At 32.9% G+C, this 21,132-nt stretch overlaps 1 protein-coding gene across 2 annotated transcripts in view; it reads right to left on the minus strand.

Annotated features, from left to right (window-relative positions):
- The window catches only part of KATNBL1 (katanin regulatory subunit B1 like 1), a 38,932-nt gene that overhangs the window by 4,692 nt on the left and 13,108 nt on the right, over positions 1–21,132 (minus strand). Inside the window, exons 2-9 of one of the 2 annotated variants that reach the window (XM_081291320.1) lie at positions 7,848–7,978; positions 6,716–6,756; positions 4,813–5,092; positions 3,511–3,629; positions 2,882–2,932; positions 2,693–2,782; positions 2,265–2,354; positions 1,174–1,267 (exon numbers count right to left, since the gene is read on the minus strand). In XM_081291320.1, the coding sequence (XP_081147446.1) occupies positions 1,174–1,267; positions 2,265–2,354; positions 2,693–2,782; positions 2,882–2,932; positions 3,511–3,629; positions 4,813–5,092; positions 6,716–6,756; positions 7,848–7,964 (882 nt within the window). In that variant the 5' untranslated portion in view covers positions 7,965–7,978. The remainder of the gene's footprint in view (positions 1–1,173; positions 1,268–2,264; positions 2,355–2,692; positions 2,783–2,881; positions 2,933–3,510; positions 3,630–4,812; positions 5,093–6,715; positions 6,757–7,847; positions 7,979–21,132) is intronic. The other variant, XM_081291321.1, reaches the window with a different exon arrangement.

Genomic DNA, 21,132 nt, shown 5'->3' on the forward strand with positions numbered 1-21,132 from the left:
AAGAAATGCCAGTTAAGTGCTGGGTGAATGTTTTGGTTCCTATGCTCAGACCACTCTGCTTTCGTGGTTAAAACTGATAGGAATTTGACCAGCGCTATGTAAACTCAAGGGCTGGAGCTTGATGATAGCCCTCTGTTTTCTACCTCCAAAAAATTACAAATTAATTGAAGGTTTAATTTGGTTTATTATTGGCCTTTTAATATACTGGCCATATTTCACTCAACAGTCTTCAATAATAAGCATAATACCTTGAGACTATGTTTACTATAAAACTTTTCTTATTGTAAAAAATTAAAATTTAAAGCAAATTTTTAAAGAAAGGATCATTTTTTTCAGTTGTACTGTCTAAAATGCAAAGCCTTCTAACAGAAGTGGATATGTATATTCTATTTGAAACAACAAAACTAAATTGATTTGTTTGTATTATCATTAAGAATTCTATAAAGTAAAATCACACAATGTGATAACACATTTGCTTAATGTCATTTTTTTTCTGTTTCTGAATGTATCCAAGAAGAATCCATGATATAAATTCTCTTATTTAGACTGTTTTCTTAAACCAATGAATACATTTATAATTTTGGTTAATGTTCACTTATGATAGTAGTATGCCCCCAAACAATGTTTCTTTACAATAATTTCTTTTGTAATATAATTACCAATGATTTATGGAATTTAAATACTGAAATCCAAACTGGCAACATACCTTTTCCTTTAAGAGACAAATCAATAAAGATCAATGTCAAATTCATTCTGTGAATTAAACCATTCACTTTTTCAAAAAGGATGATATAAAAGCAAAGTAAAAATGAACACTCCAAAACCATTTAATTGTACTCTTCATCTTTTATTTCCTGAGTGTCATTGTCTTTGGTTTGATGTTGTCTTTATCTGAATTTTTAACTTTTTTCAAATATTGCTGTCTGATTGGAACTAGATTATTAAATGCTGTCTGGCACAACATTTCTATGGTTATTTATGAAACATATTCAATGGCTAATTCCTGTTCTTACTGCCTAGGTCACTCATACATCCAGAGGACTTTAAGCATTTGCAAATATGAGATTGACTTCAGAACTTCTTAGAATAGTACAAAATTATCTGAATAGTTTGTTTATAAATGTACAACAGTATTATTTTTAATGTCTAACATTAAATTTAAATATAGATTACCTTAGCTATATTACCAGTATATCCTGGAACCAAAGTAAGATGGTTTTCTTGTTCCCACAAGCCACTTAATTGTTGTTTTAAAATCTGAATATTTCTAGGAGGAAAAAAAGAAGAGAAACAAATAGTGGGATATGAACTTTGACAGTAAACACAATCCAATGAAAATAATTTTTAAGGGGCTGGGGATGTGGCTCAAGCGGTAGCGCGCTCGCCTGGCATGCGTGCGGCCCGGGTTCAATCCTCAGCACCACATACAAACAAAGATGTTATGTCCGCCGAGAACTAAAAAATAAATATTAAAAAATTCTCTCTCTCTCTCTCTCTCTCTCCTCTCTCACTCTCTCTTTAAAAAAAAAAAGAATTTTTAATTTTGTTCAATTTTACAAGGAGAAAACTACATTATTTAAAGTCAAGTAACTATTTAAAATAGGACATGTCAATCACAGAAATTCAAGGTTATTTAGCTGTCCAAGTAGATAAGAAAACAACTAAGAATTTACAGCATTTGGACAATCTGTTCTTGGGTATGAAATGGGAAATTTTGAGAGCTTATAGAGAAAATTAATGGGTGTTAAGGAAATTAGGAAATTTTTGCAGCTTCATGACAATCTGGCTCATTTAGTCAATACCAACACATTTTTACAGTAAGATAATACTCAAATTATGATTATAATATAGTTTTTACAATTGTAATCAACATCAGACTCCCAGGTTAATGTCTAGATAACCAAAGAACCCTGCAGAATTCCTCCATTCCTTATACCCCTCCCCTACTCACAGAATGGATATGGGGGTTAAGCTACTGTTGTGCTTTTTCTTTCTAAAATGAAGGGTAGGTTCTGCTAGGAGGGATATAGGGGATTACTGGGCTCTGGAATTTAATTTCCATGTGTGATTTTCACAAATGAACAGTGTTAATATTTCTTTGAAAATGAACAGAATAAATATTATACACTGATGATCATGGGATAAAATTACCACCTTGTTTAAAGTTGCTTTCCTGAAGAAAACTTAGCAAAAAATTATCTGTTTGTTATTTGTGGTGTTGGGGATTGAACCCAGGATGAATTTATCTTCAAAGTCATACTCACCCATCACTTATAATTTCTGTTTTGGATGATAGTTCTGACCACCACCTTTTTATTACAGCTTGAAGCCAGTTTAAACCAACTATCACATATCTGAAATGACATTATATTACAAAATTCAAGTGTTTTCATCCAAGAAGCCTTTATAAAGATGAAACTGTCCCCCCAACCATACTGACCTTGCCCCTTTTAAAAATTTTCAGTACTTTTATGTCATATTTCTTAAAACTATATTTTATGTAACTTGTTTCTAGAAGTTTCTATAATTGTTCTTCAGTCATTTCACATTCTTTTCCTAATTTACTATAAGCTTCTTGAAAACAGAAACCATGGATAGTCCATGGAGCCAAATCCACTACTACGTACTCAAAACACACAAAATCAAGGATGTTGAAAGAGAAAACTGAATTAAAATTTAGATTAGCACTTACTCTTCAAATTTGCTTTTAAGTAATGACTTTACAAGAGGCAATAAGTCTACACAGCAGCCAAGTGAGATATATTGTTTTTCTTCCTGTAAACTAAAAGAAATCCTTAAGTTATGAAATTATAAACAGGCCACAAATTGCCCTTCTTTAAGCTTACATTACTTTTTTTTTCCTAAAAAATACTAATTTTACCTATTAGTGAGTACAGGCAGGCAATCTACCACAACTCCAAGATCTTCTATCCTGGGGGTACAAAAAGGATAGCATTGCTTAGAGAGCCAAATTCCTTATTTACTTTCATATTATAATCATCATACTGGCTTTTAGAAATTTATTAACAAATAATCCCAGTGTCTATGATGAGTCAGATATTGAAATACAGCAGAAAACAAAGAGATAGGACTTGCATTCCACTTCTGTGTGTGTGTGTAGGAGGTAGGGGTGGGCTTGCAGAGATAGATAATAAACAAACAAGTAGAAATATACAAAGTTAGGTTGATGATGATAAATGCTATGGAGAAAAATAAAACAAGGAAGGAGACAGGGAGTTAAGAAATAACTATTTTTAAATAAGATAACTGAGGAAGTCCTCCAAAAGGTAACATTTGAGAGACCTGAATAAAATGAAGGTAATATACAGAAGGTTTTCTGTATTCTGATTACTCTTAGACTGGTAATGAATGTAATTTAAACCATACTGTCTCTATGGAAACTAAACATAGAAGTTTTTAGCTGATAAAAGCATAAAAAAACAAGAGGCATTTCTAATATCACATTGAAAATTACTTGTACTGAACTAAGAATATAAAGGGCACACTTACCTCACCAAATAAGCTACAAGTTCACTTATACTTCTCTTTCTCCAGAAAGTTAAAGCTACATTCAGTCTCAAATTCCTGCTAAACAAAACTTGGGCCATTGTTTCATGATCCTGAGAAACCTGAAAGGCAATAATCTAGTTTGTTAAAAAGCACACTGAAACATGATATTAAACTATTTTTTTCAATGGAAACAGTCTACTGATACAGTTTTAAATTATGCAAAGGTGACTCCTTATACTGGGCTCAAAAAAGAATACTGCAGTTGAACATAGTAAACAAATGATGTGAACAAATATAAAATCTTCTTTTTTCTTGCTACCATTTTTCTTTTAAAACCCAATAATTTATATGACAAATTACTTTTAGCTATTTATAAGTGTGAATAAAAGGAAAAGGTAAACATAGGCTAGACATTAACAACTGAATGGTATAAGAAAGAAACGACAAAAATTTAGTTCTGTGACAAGCAATATAATATCATTTAAATGTGTCTACTTCTATATAATAAGACAATACAATTATATTGTGAGAAGTTTAAAACAGAGCTAAATAAGACCAAAACTGGATACTCTCTACTGGCCTATAAAAACATTCAGTTTCACTCCCCAGAAATAATCACAGCTAATAGACTGGCATGTATCTTTCCAAACCATATTCTGACAAATAGGTACATATGATTATACTCTGAAAAAATAAAATAAAATCTACATTTTTTTAAAGCCTTGCTTTTTCACTTATATGAACAATTTCAACATCAAAACATAGACTGACCTCATTTTTAATAGCAAATTCTCCAGTCTTTATATATCATGGTTTGTTTAGATTGATTTTGGTTTTTACTATGTATCAGTGAACATCCTGATGTATGTAAATATGTGCACTTTTATTATGATTAATTTTATAATTAGAACAGCTAGCAGGTTTGCCTGAATAAAACTTCTACTAGGCAATTCTGAGAGCTCAACAAACTGTGCCTAGATAATGGGCTTTGGTGATCCACTTTTTAGGCAAGATTTGTCTTTTTCCTTTAGTTTACACCTCTATTGGTCAACCTGTCATTCTGGATATTTACAGCAGCTTGTCAAGCATTTCACTAAATCTTATATATTGCTAGATTAGAGAAATGGAAGAAATCATTGATTCAAATTTGGTTAATCTAGAAAATTATCTGAGGGAATTACTATCACTCAAATAAGCCTGTATTCAATGGGTGGTAAATTATTATGATAGAAGAATAAGCCAAACAAATAGCCAATAATATCACAGGAATAAAACTAAACATGATTTAGAAAAATTTCTTACCTCGGAAAAAAACCCACTGTATTTAGATGATGGGCTTTCTGTCTGTGAAGTACCAGAGTCACTGGAGTTAACCAAATATGTTCGACTATCATGGTGTAATTTTTCAGGTAGGTGGCCTGCACAAGCCAGTTCATTTTCTTTATTTGCCATGTCACAGCCCCCACTTATAGGGGACTGTTTTTTTCTGTAACAAGGATTTGGAAAAGGATGCTGAACTTTCTTTCTGCGATAGATCACCTTTCGTAGTTTATCTGGGCTTTTCACAGCTTGGCCAACTGTTCTGTAATAAGAATTTGTTTTCTTAAGTGAAAAAAAATATAAAAACTTTTTAAGTTTTTAAACAGAGATTTAATAGGCCATGTTTTGTGACTGTATTCTAATAAAATTAGAAGTAATTAGAATTTAAAAAGTGTTAACTATTAGTTATAGAGGAAAATAAAAAAGAAGTTACAAATTACCTGGAAAACAATGAAAATAAAGACCAGATGAAAATAAAGACATAACTAGATACTTGTTAAATGAAATAGTAAAAGGCCATTTGGGAAAAAGAAAATTACAACTTTTTTGAGATATCTACTCTTTCTCTGACAAAGTGATAAACTGCCAGTTTGAATATTTGTAACATAATTTTGATAAAGGAGAAGTATATTTAATTTGAGTATGACTGAACACAACAGAGCAAACCTTACATACATACTGTGGTCCTCAAATGTTTTGGTATCAGGATGCCTTGCACTCTTAAAAATTTTCAGGGCTTAAAAGAATTTTTTTATGTGGGTAATATGTACTAATATTTATGGTATTAGAAACTAAAACTGGGAAAATTTAATTCATTTTAAAAATAATAGACTTATTACATATTGTTATGGTATGAATCTTAAAAGTCCCTCAGAGGCCCATATACTAAAGGTTTGGTCAATAGGCTGTGGTGCTATTAGGAAGGGGTAGAATCTTTACAAGGTGGAGGAGCCTGGTAGAAGAAAGGTCATTTGGAGAATGCCCTTGAAAGTGATATTGGGATACTGGATCCTTCCTCGATTTTTCCCTTCCTAACTGCAACAAGACAAACAGTTACTTTTGCCACATGCTTCCCACCATGATGTACTGCTTTGCCACAGACCCAAAGGCAACAGGGCCAAATGACCATAACCTCTGAAATGGGAAGCCAAAATAAATCTCTCCACCTTATACCTTTTTTATTTCAGGTGTTTTTGCTGACCAACATTCATACTAACAGAATATTTTACCAACCCTTCCCCCTAAGCAAACAAACAAAAACAAAAACAACTGTATTATAAATCAAAAGCCAAACAAAAACAAGTGACAACAATGTTTTACGTTTTTGCAAATCTTTAATATTTGGTTTAAGAGGAGACAGCTGTATTCTCATTTCTGCTTCTGCATTTAGTCTCTTATGATATCAAATGTCATGTCACCTCTAGAAAACTACCATACCATTTTCAGGAGAGTGAATATAAAGAAAAATATGTTTTTGTATTGTTATGAAAATAGTTTTGACCTCACAAAGTCTCTGAAATGGCTTCAAGATCCCTAGGTTCTTGGATCACACTTTAAAAACCAGTGCTTTTGTAGGAAAGTCATTTTAGAGTTAGGCAGTTCTAAAAATGTATGCCATGTTTACCACTTTTTGACCGATCCTGAACAAATCAGTTTTCTTATCTGACCTTAAGTTTTCTCACCATTATGGGTAATGATACTTATTGAGTAGGATGTTTGAAGGGAAAGGAGATAATATTGATATCTGTATTAGTGTAGCCTGGAACAAAGGAAGTGTTTAATAATAACTTAACTATTATAACAGAATATTTATTTTCCCCATATTTTCATTGTTCCCCAGCTTTTGATATTTGCTGTTGCACACAAACTTTAAAAAAGTTCTTACCTATTTATATAAGCAGCCAACTGTTTTGGAGATTTCTTAACCTGAAAAAAAGAAAGTAAACAGTTGTGGCACATTAAATTCTTTAATAGGGTTATATGTCAACTTTATGATTGATGTCAACAAAATTAAAATTCAATAGATATATTTTTGAAGTTAAAAGCTTCTTTGTCCTAACAATCATTAGGCACAAGCTGGATGCAGTGGTGCACATCTTTAATCCCAGTGACTTGGGAGGCTGAGGCAGAAGGATCATAAGTTCAAAGCCAGCCTTGGCAACTTAGCAAGGCCATAAAAATTTAGTGAGACCCTGTCTGAAAATATAAAAAGGATAGGGGATGTGGCTCAGTAGTAAAGTGCTTCTGGGTTCAATCCTTAGCACCAAAAAAAAAAAAAAAAAAAAAAAAATTAGATACAACATTGTAGTTAGGTATCCGTGACAAAGCAACACATCCATCTCCCTATTTTTCACACCACTAGTCACATATTATGCTTATAAGGGGCTTAATATGTGAGTTGAGGTTTAGTATTATTTAAAAGAAATTATATCAATACTAACAAACTTTGTAATGTTGAACAAAAGGAATCCCAGAGCTTGTTCTTTTTTTTTTTTAGAAAATATATTTTAGTTGTCGATGGACCTTTATTTTATTTATTTGTTTATATACAGTGCTAAGAATCAAACCCAGTGCCTCACCTATGCTAGGCAAGACTCTACCACTGAGCTACAACCACAGCCCTTTTATTTGTTCTTTATAGTTATACAAAAGAGTAGAATGTATAATGTATTTTGACATATTATACATACATGGAGCATAACTTCCCATTCTTATGGTTGTACATGATGTGGAGTTATACTGGTCATGTACTCATATATGAATATAGGAGAGTTATGTGCAATTCTGAGCTTCCTCTTATACCAAAATATTAGAATTATAGCATATCAAAACAGTATACTTAACAAAAAGTTTTTAGAGCTTTAGGAATGTAATGGCTATACTTCAATAATTCTACTTAATTCTAGCATATTAAGCAAAATTATTACCCTCCCATTAGTTAAACAATTTAACCAGAACAATCTATAGACCTGACTATTTAAACTGACCTGCCCATTTCTTAGAAACCATGGACTTACCTCCTTCATGTTCTTATTAGTGAAATTAGAGATCTTTTTTCTAGGAAGATCAATGGAATGATCCTCAATATTATTAGAAAAGTTTCGTTTTTTAACATTGTGGGTTTCAGATGCCATAATCTCTTAAATACCTAAGGAAAATAATAGAAAATACAAAAAAGTAAAGAATACGATCATTTTTTGTTAACACATAAACATCAACAGCTTCACACTGTGTAAAAGAAGCATATGAGTTAACAGAAGACTATCTTATACATTTTAAAACTTTAAACACAAAGGAAACATAAGACAGGGTATTCCAGGAAATTTTTTCTGTTCTCATTTTTTTTCAGTCACAACCAGTTGCAATAATATTATATACTTTTGCCAAAGCAATAGTCAATCTCCCCATTTCCCATATCACTAGACATTTTGAAGAAATCAGAATTTAGGTCCGTACATTTAAATGGTATTTATAATATCCAAAGGTATAGAAACCTAAAATTTTGGAGCCACATGACTGTAAAATAAAAAGAGAAAACCCTTTGCAACCAGAGGAACCAAAATCAGATTACATACATAAAGTTGACCCCCAAAACAAGTAGACAATCTGACTTGCCCAATGCCTAATCTTTAATTTTTTTTCTTATATTCTTGTAGCCTGTTCTCCAAAACTGTCCTTTTTTTTGGGGGGGGGGGAATCAAGCCTCTATTATTTCCTGAATATCCCAAAGTGGTGGAAACAGATGATATCACTACATTTATAAAAAGAGAAAATCAGTGATTTCCCTACTTGTACATTGGTTTCACACAGGAAATTTATTTTAGGTCATATCCTGACCATAAACTCCTCCCTAATTCTTTCTTTATATATTAAAAAGCATTCACTATATGCCAGGTCCTGGAGATAATAGGATTATACTCAGAAATCCTGTTCTAAAGAATCATTTAGGAAGTTTTTTTTGAAAACACACCTTATTGAGCCCTAATTTTAAAGACTCTACTCAGCAGATCTCTGGAGCAGAGCCTAAAGCAACTATAATTTTTAAAAAGCTCCATGGGTATTTCTGATGCACATTCCATATTTTCAAAAAATATGCACACACATCAAATTTTGCAAATAATTTTAGGTTATTGTAATATATCCTGCAGCTAAAATAATGAACAGCCTTCCCACCTGTATCTCTAGGGTAAGAAACCTTAAGGGTGAGTTTTTAAAATAAATAAAAAAATAATTCCAATAATACCATAAGCATTCTGACAGAAAGGACCTAGACAATCAGCAAAGCTGAAAAGAGAGGACAAACAACATAAAGAGAAAATAGCATGCATAGAACTGAGAGGTATAAAGGAACATGGTTTATTTGGCAATCACTTAAATAGATACATGTGGTTGGGGCTTAGGCTGGAGGCCCATTGGAGCAGAGCGAGATATGAGGCTAGAGAAATAGGCAGCAAATAGACATAAAGGGTTTCTTGCACAATGCTAGCCTTTTTTTTTTTTTTTTTAATAAAAAAAGGTACTTTGGGGGCTGGGGTGGTGGCTCAGTGGTAGCACGCTCGACAAGCATACACGAGGCACTGGGTTCGATCCTCAGCACCAAATAAATGTAAAATAAAGAGACTGTGTCCACCTAAAACTAAAAAATAAATATTAAGAAAAGGTACTTTTAAGTTAAGTATAATGGATTGAACACATATGATTACTTCTATCCTTTCCTAAAAGCCATTAAAATAACAATAGAGTTTTTTTTTTTTTTGAGAGAGAGAGAGAGAGAGAGAATTTTAATATTTATTTTTTAGTTTTTGGTGGTGGATACAACATCTTTGTTTGTATGTGGCGCTGAGGATTGAACCCGGGCCGCACGCTTGCCAGGCGAGTGCGCTACCGCTTGAGCCACATCCCCAGCCCCATAAAAGGCATAAAACCTATGAGGACAAAGAAAACATAAGATGAAAGCAACATTTACAAACTGCAAAGCCAAAGTAGTCCTTGACTTGGCAGATCTGAGAAACCCAAATTCTAAATCTGTAAGAAAGGTGAAAAGCAGAATTCCTTAAAGCAGAATTGACAATAGAAGCAGACAGATTGAATATCTATTTAAGACACATTTGAGAAATCCAAATCCTGAATCAGCAATGAGGAAAGGTGAAAAGCAGAACCCCTCAAAGGGTTAGGAATTGGTAATATCTACTCAAGAAGTGGGGAAAAAGGTAACCCTAAAAAAAAGTAGATGGATTGATGCATAGTTAGTTTCCTTCTCCATTCTAGAAAAAGACTGGAGTTTTATTCTACAGGAAATGTAAAACAGAGTCCTTGGGATGGGAAACACCAAGCATAAATATGGTTAAGAGGAACATATTGTGAATCAGAGGAATCAATTAAAAGTTTATATGCTAAATGATCAATCATTTCACCTTTTTTCTATCACTGAAAAAAAAAAGAGGGCAGAAGATGCTTTGGGAACTCTGACAGCCCTACAGGAATGAACACACACACACACACACACACACACACACACACACACACTAAAAAAATTGTCATTATGGTGATCAGAGCTCCCAAAGAACTGCTCTACATCTTGATTATGGTGGTTGTTACCTGTGAAAATTAATAGAACCATACACTAATGGAAGTAATTTTTTCTTCTCTTTTCTTTCTCTCTCTCTCTCCTTTTCTTTCTTTCTTTCTTTTTTTTTTTTTTTTTTTTTTTTTTTTTTTTTTTTTTTTTTTTTTTGGTGGCTCTGGAGATTGAAACCAAGGATGCTCTACCTCTCTCTGAGCCTTAGACCCTATAGCTCAGTGTAATTTTATTTTGAGACAGGGCCTCATGAAGTTGCCTCTGCTGGTTTCATACAAGTGATCCTCCTGCCTTAGGCTCCTGAGTTGCTGGAATTTCAGGTCTGTGCCACTCCCTGTAGGGGTGAATTCAAGGATGAATTTTAATTTTGCATAAATTATACTTCAATAAACCTGACTTTAGAAACACTTTCAAGAGAGAATATGAAAATATATCCATGAGATGGAAATGAGAAAAAACAAACCAACAAAATGATTGTTGGGAAATTAAAAATAATAATATAGTAGAAAAACTCAACAGAAGATGGAAGAGAAAGCCAAGGATCTCTCCTAGAACATAGGGCAAAAAGATTAAAAACAAGCAAAATCAGAAGTTGGGTTTTAGGGATCCAATAAAGGAATATGATAAAGAGTAGAGAAAAAACAATAAGAAATTTTAAAAGAAAACTGTACAAGTTTGAGTGACATGAATTTCCCAATAAAAAAAGGCACGCTTTGAGTCATATAATGGAAGAAAAGGCACATCACTGTCAAATTTCAGAGCACCAGAAAAAGGTACAGAAGGTGAAAATCTATAACAAAATGAAAAATATGCCCTCAAATTCAAACCTGTTCATACATAAGTGATAAAGATAAGGAGCAATGACTAAAATTCTCAGGCAACTTAAAATTTTACATATAACCAAATTATCAATCAAATCTGAGGGATGAAAGAACGTATCTGCAGATATTCAAAGCTGGAAAAAAAAATTCTTCCCAGTAAGCAATAAAGGGTGGAGGGCGACAACAAGAAATGGAGGTGTAACAGGAGAGATGGAATCGACTTCCCAGGACAGTCATAAAGGAAGATCTCAAGATAAAAAGGTTGTTCACCAGGAGTAGAGGACAACCAGTCTATATCAGAGCAGGTTAGGATTAGGAGAGTAGTCGCCACAAAACAACCACCTGATGTTCACTAGAGATGGAGACAACTGGGAAAAGTCAAAAGAAAGCAGTACATATTTTTCAAGTGCTAAAAGAAAAAAAATGCAATCCAGAATTCTGTAGGCAGAGAAAATATTCTTCAGGAATGAAGGAGAAACCAAAGCACTCTAAGATGAAAGAAAATTAAGATGACTTCTCACCAGCAGACCGACCTTAAAAGAATGGTTAAAAGAAGTTCTATTTAGTTGAATAAAAACAAAAAGGAAATGATAAAATAATAAATATTAGAATATCAAGGAGGTAGAAAGAAAATGGTAACTGAAAAAATACAGGTAAATGCAATAGACTTCTGTTCTCAAGTTTTCTAAATTACTTTTGATGGCTGAAACAAAATTTATATGATGTGGTTCACAACATAAGCAGATAAAGTATTTAAGACAATATGGTGGAAGAAAAAAGGGACACTTTGCTCAAACTAGTAAAAGGACAAACACCAGTAAATTGTGTTAAGATACGCATATATAAGGTACTATCTTATGAATTAATTGTATGATGTCTATAAGAAATTCACTTCAAATATGATTTAAACAGAAAGTAAAAGGGAAGAAAAAAATGTATAGTGTAAATGTGAACTTCCAAAAGCAGAAGTGGCTATATTAATATCACATAAATATGTTAGAGAAAAGAAAATTACCAGAGACATAGAAAAAACTTATTGAATGACAAAAAGGCTTATGCATCAAAGCAAGCATAGCAATGTTACATGTGCACCAAATAATGCAGGTGAAATATACATGAAACAAAAACAGGGCTGAAAGGAGAAAGGGACAAATTCACAATACTTGAGGACTTCAATGTCCCCTCTCACCAACTAATAGAAAACTGAAGAGAAATTCTCATCACATAAACCAACAGGATCACATCAACATTTATAGAATATTCCACCCAATACATACACATTATTTTGAAATGTGATAGGACAAATACCAAGGTAGACTATATCCTGAGCTATAAAACAAACCATAATAAATTTATTTCTGTGGAACATAGCTAAAATAGTTCTGAGGGAAATTATAGGACTAAAATGGATATAAGAGGAAATATCTGAAATCAATAATCTAGGCTCTTACCTAAAGAACCTTGAAAAAAGAAGGGCAAAAAAACCATAGGCAAGCAGAAGGAAGGACACAGTAGGGAATAGAAATCAATAAAAGTGAAGAAAAGTAATCAATGAAACATAGTTGGTTCACTGAAAAAAAAAAAAAAAAAAAAAAAAACGAAAACAAAAAACTGGCAACCTCCAGGGAGACTGACAAAGAAAAATAAGAGATATGAATTCCCAGTGTCAGGAATGGACAAAAGATGTTACTACAGGCTCTACAAATATTGAAAGGCAGTAAGAAAACACTAACTAGTCTACAAACATAAATTTGCTAAGTTAAAGGAAGAGGGTTAATTTCTATTTAAAAAACAACAACTAACTGGATATGGTGGTGTACAACTGTAAAACCAATGACTTGGAAGTCTGAGGCAGAAGGATCATCAAGTAAGTACAAGGCAAGCCTCAGTAACTTGGTGAGACCCTCAGCAACTCAGCAAGACCCTGTCACAAATCAAAGAATACAAAAGACTGGGGATGTTGCTTAGTAGTAAAACACCCCTGGGTTCAATTCCCAGTACCAAGAAAATAAAGTTTAGAAATAAAAAAACTACTACCACTCATATAATGTGAATAGCCCTGTAACCATTTAGGAAACAAACAAAACACACAGATACAGGCAAAAATATGTATGTGTGTATTTTTTTATTTTTTTTTGGTGGGGACGGCGTGTGCTAGGGATCAAGCCCAGGGGCTAGGCATCACTCTAACATTGAGCTGTATCCTTAGCCCCTAAACTTATAAATTTAAAAACTATCAACAGAAATCTCCAAGCCCAGATGATTTTGGGGGAGAAAATAGAAGAGCAGGGAAGATGTCCCAGTTTATTTTATTAATTTAATATTATTATTCTGATACAAAAACAATACAAAAAGGGAAAACTTAAAATATTAGCAAATGGAAGTCAGCAATACAAAAAAAAAAAAAAAAAGGAATTACATTGCATAACAAAGTAGGATTAATTCCAAGGATGCAACACTGGTTCTATATTCAAAAACCAGTCTGTTATTTATTATATTAACAAACTTAAGAAGAAAAATTATATGATCATATCAACTTATGCAGAAAAGGCATTTGACAAAATTCAGTACCCATTCATCATAAATATTTTCAGAAAAATAGGAATAGAGAAGACCTTCCTAAACTTGATTAAAAAAAACACAAATAGGTGTAAACCTAATAAAACTATATAATACTTGTAATGCTGAAAAATACAAAATTCTGAATCAGAGATCTAGTAGAGAAAAATTATGTTCATGAACTAAAAGACTCAAAATGGTAATCAATTTTCCCCAAACTGAAATATGGGTTTAATGCAACTTCCATAAAAATTCCAGCAGGATTTCTTGTAGATATCAACAATATTATTCTAAAATTTAATGGAAACATAGAGGACTAGAATATCCAAAACAATTTCAAAAAAGAAAAAAGAGGAAGTAATCAGTCTACCCTATTTCAAGACTTACTATGCAGCTTCAGTACTCAAAAGACTGTGATATTGGTGTGAAATAGATACACAGCTCAATGGAACAGATAACCCAGAAACACTCAAATAGATATACTCAATTGATTTTTGAAAGCAGCACAAAAGAAAACTAATGGAAAAAAAAGGAGTCTTTTCAACAAGTGGAGAAAAGAAAACATGTCTACAAAAAATCTTGCACATGAATTTTCATAGTATCATTATTTTTAATAACAAAGGAAACAACCAAATACCCATCAAACAATGAATAGATAAACAAAATATGATGTCCACACAATGGAATATTACTGAAGTACAGAAGCAGAATAACATAGATGAATGTTTAAAACATTATGCTAAGTGAAATAATTCAGTTACTGAAAGGCCATGATTCATAAGGTTTAAAATAGACAAATCTATAAACAGAAAATAAACAATTGCTTTTCTATGCATTTAAATGTTTAAACTATATGATAAGTGAATTATATCTTTGTGTTTTTTTTGGTACAAAGGATTGAACTCAGGGGCACTTAACCACTGAGTCACAACCCCAGCCCTTTTTTATATTTTATTTAGAGACAGGGCCTCACTAAGTTGCTGAGCCTGGCCTTGAACTCACAATCATTCTGCCTCTACCTCCTGAGCTGCTGGGATTAAAGGCATGTGCCACCACACTTGGCAAGTGAAAATATCTTAATAAAGCTGTCACAAAATATTTTTTAAAATGGTGAAACTATCTCTCAGGAAAAAAAAAAGAAGAAAGTATTTGGGATCTTGGACTTTAAAAAAAAGGCAAATTGGTCTTTTAAAAAATTCAAAAGCATGATCCAAGAAAACATGATAAACTCAATTTCATAAAAAATTAAAAACTAAATGAGAAATTATATCCCATCTGATTCAAATGTATGATATGTCAAGATCATTGTACTGTCATGTGTAACTAAATAAAACAAATAAAAAAAAGAAAAGTAAAAAAAAAATTAAAAACTTTCAGGCTGGGGTTGTAGCTCAGTGGTAGAGTGCTTGCCTCGTAAGCATGAGGTACTGTGTTCAATCCTCAGCACCACATTAAAAAAATAAATAAAAATAAAGATATTGTGTCCATCTACAACTAAAAAAAATTTTTTAAATTAAAAACTTGCTTGGCAAATGAGAACTTGGTAGGAACATGAAAAGACAAGCTACAGACTGGCAGAAAATATTTGCAAACCACATATTCCATAAAGGACTAGTATCTTGAATATAAAAAGAATTCTCAAAATCAACATTAAAACCTCCAAACATCCAATTAGTAAATGGGCAAAGAGCATGCTAATTCTAAATATACATTTTTTCCACCAAAAAGATGGAAGAAAAAAAAAAAAGACACTTCACTAAATAGGATATAAACATGGCAGTTAAGCATATTCAATATCATTAACCATTAGATAAATGCAAAAAAATGACATATTGCTACACAGCTATCAGAATAGCTAGAATAAAATAAAAATAGTGACAATACAAAATACCGACAAGGATACAAAGAAAATGAATTTCTAGTGGAAATGCAAAATGGCATAGCTAAACATTTTAGCTATTTCTTTAAAAAATTAAAGACGTAGCCAGCTAAGGTGGTGCTTGCCTATAATTCCAGCTACCCTAGAGGATGAAGCAGCAGGACTGCAGGTTCAAGGCCAACTTGGGCAATTTAGGAGACCCTGACTCAAGATAAAAAACAAAAAGGGAAGGGGTGTAATTCAGTGGTAGAGTGCCCATAGATTCAATCCCCTGTACTGACAACAAAACCAAAAAAAAAAAAAAAACAAACAAACAAAAAAAAAACCCTGCCTAAAAATGTTAACTACCATATGATCCAGCAATCACACTCCTGAAAATCTATCCCAGAGAAATAAAAATTTATTTCACATAAAAATTCATCATGGCTGGGAATGGTGGCACATATGTGTAATCCCAGCTACTCTGGAGGCTGAGGCAGAAGGATTGCAAGTTCAAAGCCAGCCTCAGGACTTTAAAGTCCCTATCCAACTCATCAAGATGCAGTTTCTAATAAAAAATAAGAAGGGCTGGGGATATGGCTCAGTGGTTAAGAGCCCCTGGATTCAATTAATGGTTAAAAAAAAAATCATCATGAATGTTTCTAGTGGTTTTATTCATAATAGTTTAAAACTTCAAACAACCTAGATTTCCTCTGATAAGTAAATGGCTAAACAAATTCTGATAGATCAATACCATTAACTATAACCCAGCAATAAAGTAGAATGAACTACTAAAATATATAATAACTTGGATGAATCTCCAGAGGATTATGCTGAATGGAAAAACTTAGCCCCAAATGGATTCATACTACATTAATACATTTATAGAGCATTTGTGAAACAAACAAAATTTACAGAAATGCATTAGTGGTTGCTAAGTATTAAAGGGAAATTTATAAGTACCTCAAAATAAATTGGTTAACTAAAAAAGTGAGCTGGGCATGTGGTACACACCTATCATTCCAGCAACAGGAGGCTGAGGCAGGAGGACTGCAGTTTGAAGCCTGCCTAGGCAACTTAGTGAGAATGTGCCTCAGGGGTAGAGCACTTGCCTGTTATGCACAAAGCACTAGTTCAAGCCCCAGTACATCAAAAAATACAAAAGTAATACAAATTGTAATCAGTATAAGCTGTTAAAATCCGTTAGATGAATGTGTATTACAAAAAACTTAGAATTAATGTAGTGACTTAAAAATATTCTGAATTCCCTAATACCAAAACCAAAGACATTGTAAGAAAACTATCAATTTCTCACGAACACTGATAAAAATACTCAACAAAATATTAGCAAATCAAACTCAACAATGTATAAAAGACTAAATACATCATAACCACACAGAATTTATCCTAGGCACAGAAGATTTGATCAGCATTAGAAAATCAACTAATGTAATCCATCAACATCAACAGGTTAGAGAAGAAAAATTACATAATCACATCCAGAGATGTAGAAAAAGCATCTGACAAAATCCAAAAACCATTCAGGACAAAAACTTTTGGTAAAACAGGGGAACTCCATCAACTTGATAAAGAACACCTAAAAAAAACCTATAGGTACTAAGGGTATACATCCTTAATGGTAAAAATTATGGAACTTTTCCACCAGGATTAGAAACAAGGCAACAATGCCCCTCTCACCACAGCTTTTCAATAGTGTATTAGAAGGCCTAGCTAATGCAATAGAACAAGAAAAAGAAATAAAAAGGCATACAGATTGCCTTTTTCTTTAAACTAATTTCAGTAGCACCGTAAAGAAATATGACTATCTTTGTTCACAGATAATATAATTATCAATAGAGAAAACCTGAAAGAATCAACCAAAAAAAAAAAAAAATCCTGAAACTAATAAGGGATTTACAGCAAGTTATCAAGATACAAGGTTAATATATGAAAGTGATGATTTCCCTATTTACCAGTGATGAACAAAGGGAATTTAAAATTAAGAATCATCACCACTTATATTAGCACTCTCCCCTAAAACAACTGAATTCAAACTAGATCGCCTGAGGAATGACAATAATAGTCAAAACTCTGTTCTCTCAATGAAGTAAAAATGAGCAAGGTATTTAGGTACATTGAACCAAAATAATGAAGATAAATATGTTTAACATTATAAGTCTTTGAAACTAGAGAAATTAAAGAAAAATAAATGAAAGGAACCAACTGACTCAACTTCCCTCTTCTCTTTCTATAATGTGTGTGAAAGTTATGGTTAAGTGAAAGAAGCCAGACGCTTTTAAAAGAGCACATCTTATACTACATGATTCCATTTATATGAAATGTCCATAAAATTAAAAATTTATAGACCAAAATTAGATTAGTAGTTATTTTAGGCTGGAGAAGGAGTGGGTGTAACTGCATATGGGCACAAGCTAAAACTATACTGGGGATGATGACTGTAAAATCTGTTCATCTATACAATGAATCAAATATTTAAAACATTAATTTTATGGAATATATGTAATACTTCAATGAAGTTTTTTATTTTAAGTGGAAGAAAATTATCAAAATTTTAATAATAAAACCTCATTGCAGGGCTGGGGATGTGGCTCAAGCGGTAGCGTGCTCGCCTGGCATGCGTGAGGCCCGGGTTCGATCCTCAGCACCACATACCAACAAAGATGTTGTGTCCGCCGAGAACTGAAAAATAAATATTAAAATTCTCTCTCTCAAAAAAAAAAAAAAAACAACCTCATTGCAAATTCATGTTTCATGAAATCTGATAGCATCTTTTAAGGGCAGTAATATAGGATTATCCTTTTTCTCTCAAGAATATTTATGGTGCTACTGAAATTAGTTTAAAGCTCTCTATATGCTGCTGACATTCTATCTGGTAATAGAACAAAAAAAATCTGAAATGGTCGGCTGGAGTGTAGCTCAGTGATAGAGTGCTTGCCTATCATGTGTGAGGAGCTGGGTAAATGAGATATTCTGGGACAATATTTAGGGTTTGGGGTTATTGATTCATACCTCCTACATTCAGGTTGGAGCAGTGATTATAGAAAATATAAAGGATGGTCTTTTAGTGAAAAAAGAACAAAAGAAATAAGGTCCTAAGAGAATAAAAATAGACAAGGAGGCTGGGAAGGGACCAATATGCTGACTTAAAACTATTCTGAATATTAAATATTTTCCTAAAGATTATAGTATTTTTCTTGAAAAATAAAACAGCAGTACACAGAAGAAATTGAAAGGATGAATTTTCTTTACATAGTAGGTTTTGCCCACCAGAAAGATAGAAAGGAATTTATTCATATAATCTATCCTGATGGCAGCCAAATCAAGTGATTAAACAGCTTTAAATGTTCAGAAATTCACAAAGAGAAAAACTCATCACATAGGAATGAAATATGTCTGGACTTTAGTCTATATCTTAAGTTGCAACTCAAGATCAAGCTAATTTAACTTTCCTACATTAACATACCACAGTATACTATTTATATTGTACTTAACTTTGTAATTTCACTAGGCAATTTCTTCTTGAAAAGTTAAACATGGTTGTCTCTAAAGACTCATTCTCAAGTCACCACCATAGTCACTCCTATTATTACAAAGGTGTTTTCTATTTACTTCCTTGAGGATAAAGACAGTTTATAAACACTATCATAATAATAAAATAGATAAGAAATAAACAGGTTTCAGAATTTAAAGCTCCAACCAGCTTTTTTGCTTAACCCCAGTATGCCAAGTAACACATCCAAAGATATTAGCCAGTCAGTGATAGAGCATAAAGCATAGGATGCCATTCCATCACATCTGTTTTTGTTAATTGAAACAAATTATTTTCAAACAGAGTTCAGTCAGCATTTTCAATCTGAATAATCAAACATTAATGCTTTATTCAAATAAGTACTAACTTTTGAGAAGACAACAAATGGACAGATAAACATAAGCTATAAGCTTTCTCCCACCCTTCCCTCACTTTATTTGGGTAAGCCAAATCTCCTATTAGGAGATTTATAGGGCTTAAAGACCAACAAGAGGCAGCTGCCAACCAAAAAAAATGACAGGGAAAGATAAACACAGACTTTTTCCCTCAAGAATTTCAGTGAAGGGGAGAGGAGAGAGAAGGTAAAAATGAGATATTCTGGGACAATATTTAGGGTTTGGGGTTATTGATTCCTACCTCTTACATTCAGCTATCAGAATCATGCTAACTGCTATGGTATCTGAAATATTTAACAATGAAATTTGGATTATATTAAAAAACAAGGTGATAAAAACAGACTTAAGAAACCAAGGCTGGGGGCTGGGGATGTGGCTCAAGTGGTAGTGTGCTGGCCTGGCACGTGCAAGGCACTGGGTTCGTTCCTCAGCACCACATGAAAATAAATAAAGATATTGTGTCCACCTAAAACAAAAAAATAAATATTAAAAAAAAAAAGGAAACCAAGGCTGATCCACATGGGATCAGCGCCTACAATGGAACATTAAAAACACTATTTTCAAAGAATGTTTTTAAAAGTGGAGGAAGGGTCAAACATAATGGTATTTTAAAACACAGGATATGGGGCTAGAAGTGTTTGCCTAGTATGTGTAGGCCCTAGATTTGATCCCCAGCACGCAAATATAAACAAACATGAATAAAAATAAAACAGAATACTGAAGGCAAAGTAGGATCCCGGTTTTTCAAACAAGATATAGATAACATATATCCATTCAAAAAGCTCTAAAGCAAAGGAAACAAAAGCAAAAATAGATAAATGTGATTATATTAAGCTAAAAAGGTTCTGCAAAGGAAATAATCATCAGAGGGAAGAGACAACCTGCAGAATGGCCAGGCTTGGTGGCATATACCTGTAATCCCAGATACTTGTAGGCTGAGACAAGAAAATCACAAGGTTAATGGCAGCCTGGGCAACTTAGCAAGAGCCTGTTTCAAAATGGAAGAGAAAAAAAAAGTAGGGCTAAGGATATAGCTCAGTGACAGAATGCCCCTGGGTTCAATCTCCAGTATCCTCAAAAATATAAAAATAAAAAGGGCTAGGGATGTAGTTCATTGGTAGAGTGCTTGCCTAGCATGTACCAGGCCCTGGGTTCTATCCCCAGTACCATAAAGAAAAAATTAAAAATCAAAAATAGTACTACCACATGAACCAGCAATCCTACCACAAGGTATATATCCAAAGCAAATGAATGACAAAAAGATATCTGTACTTCCATATTCATCATTGTGGTACTATTCACAATAACCAAGAGATAACTATTCACACACTAATGTGTCCATTAGTTGGTGACTAGATAAAGAAAACATGTACATATATACAATGGAATATTACATAACCATAAAAAGAATGTAATTGTATAATTTGTCAGGACAGGGATAGAAATGGCGATCATTACAGAAAGACAAATAATGCAAGATCTCATTCATATATGAAATCTAAGAGTTGATCTCATAGGAGTTGATAGTAGAATGGTGGTAA

Source organism: Spermophilus citellus (genome assembly GCF_964194105.1).
Source record: "Spermophilus citellus genome assembly, chromosome: 4".
Lineage (NCBI taxonomy): Eukaryota > Metazoa > Chordata > Mammalia > Rodentia > Sciuridae > Spermophilus > Spermophilus citellus.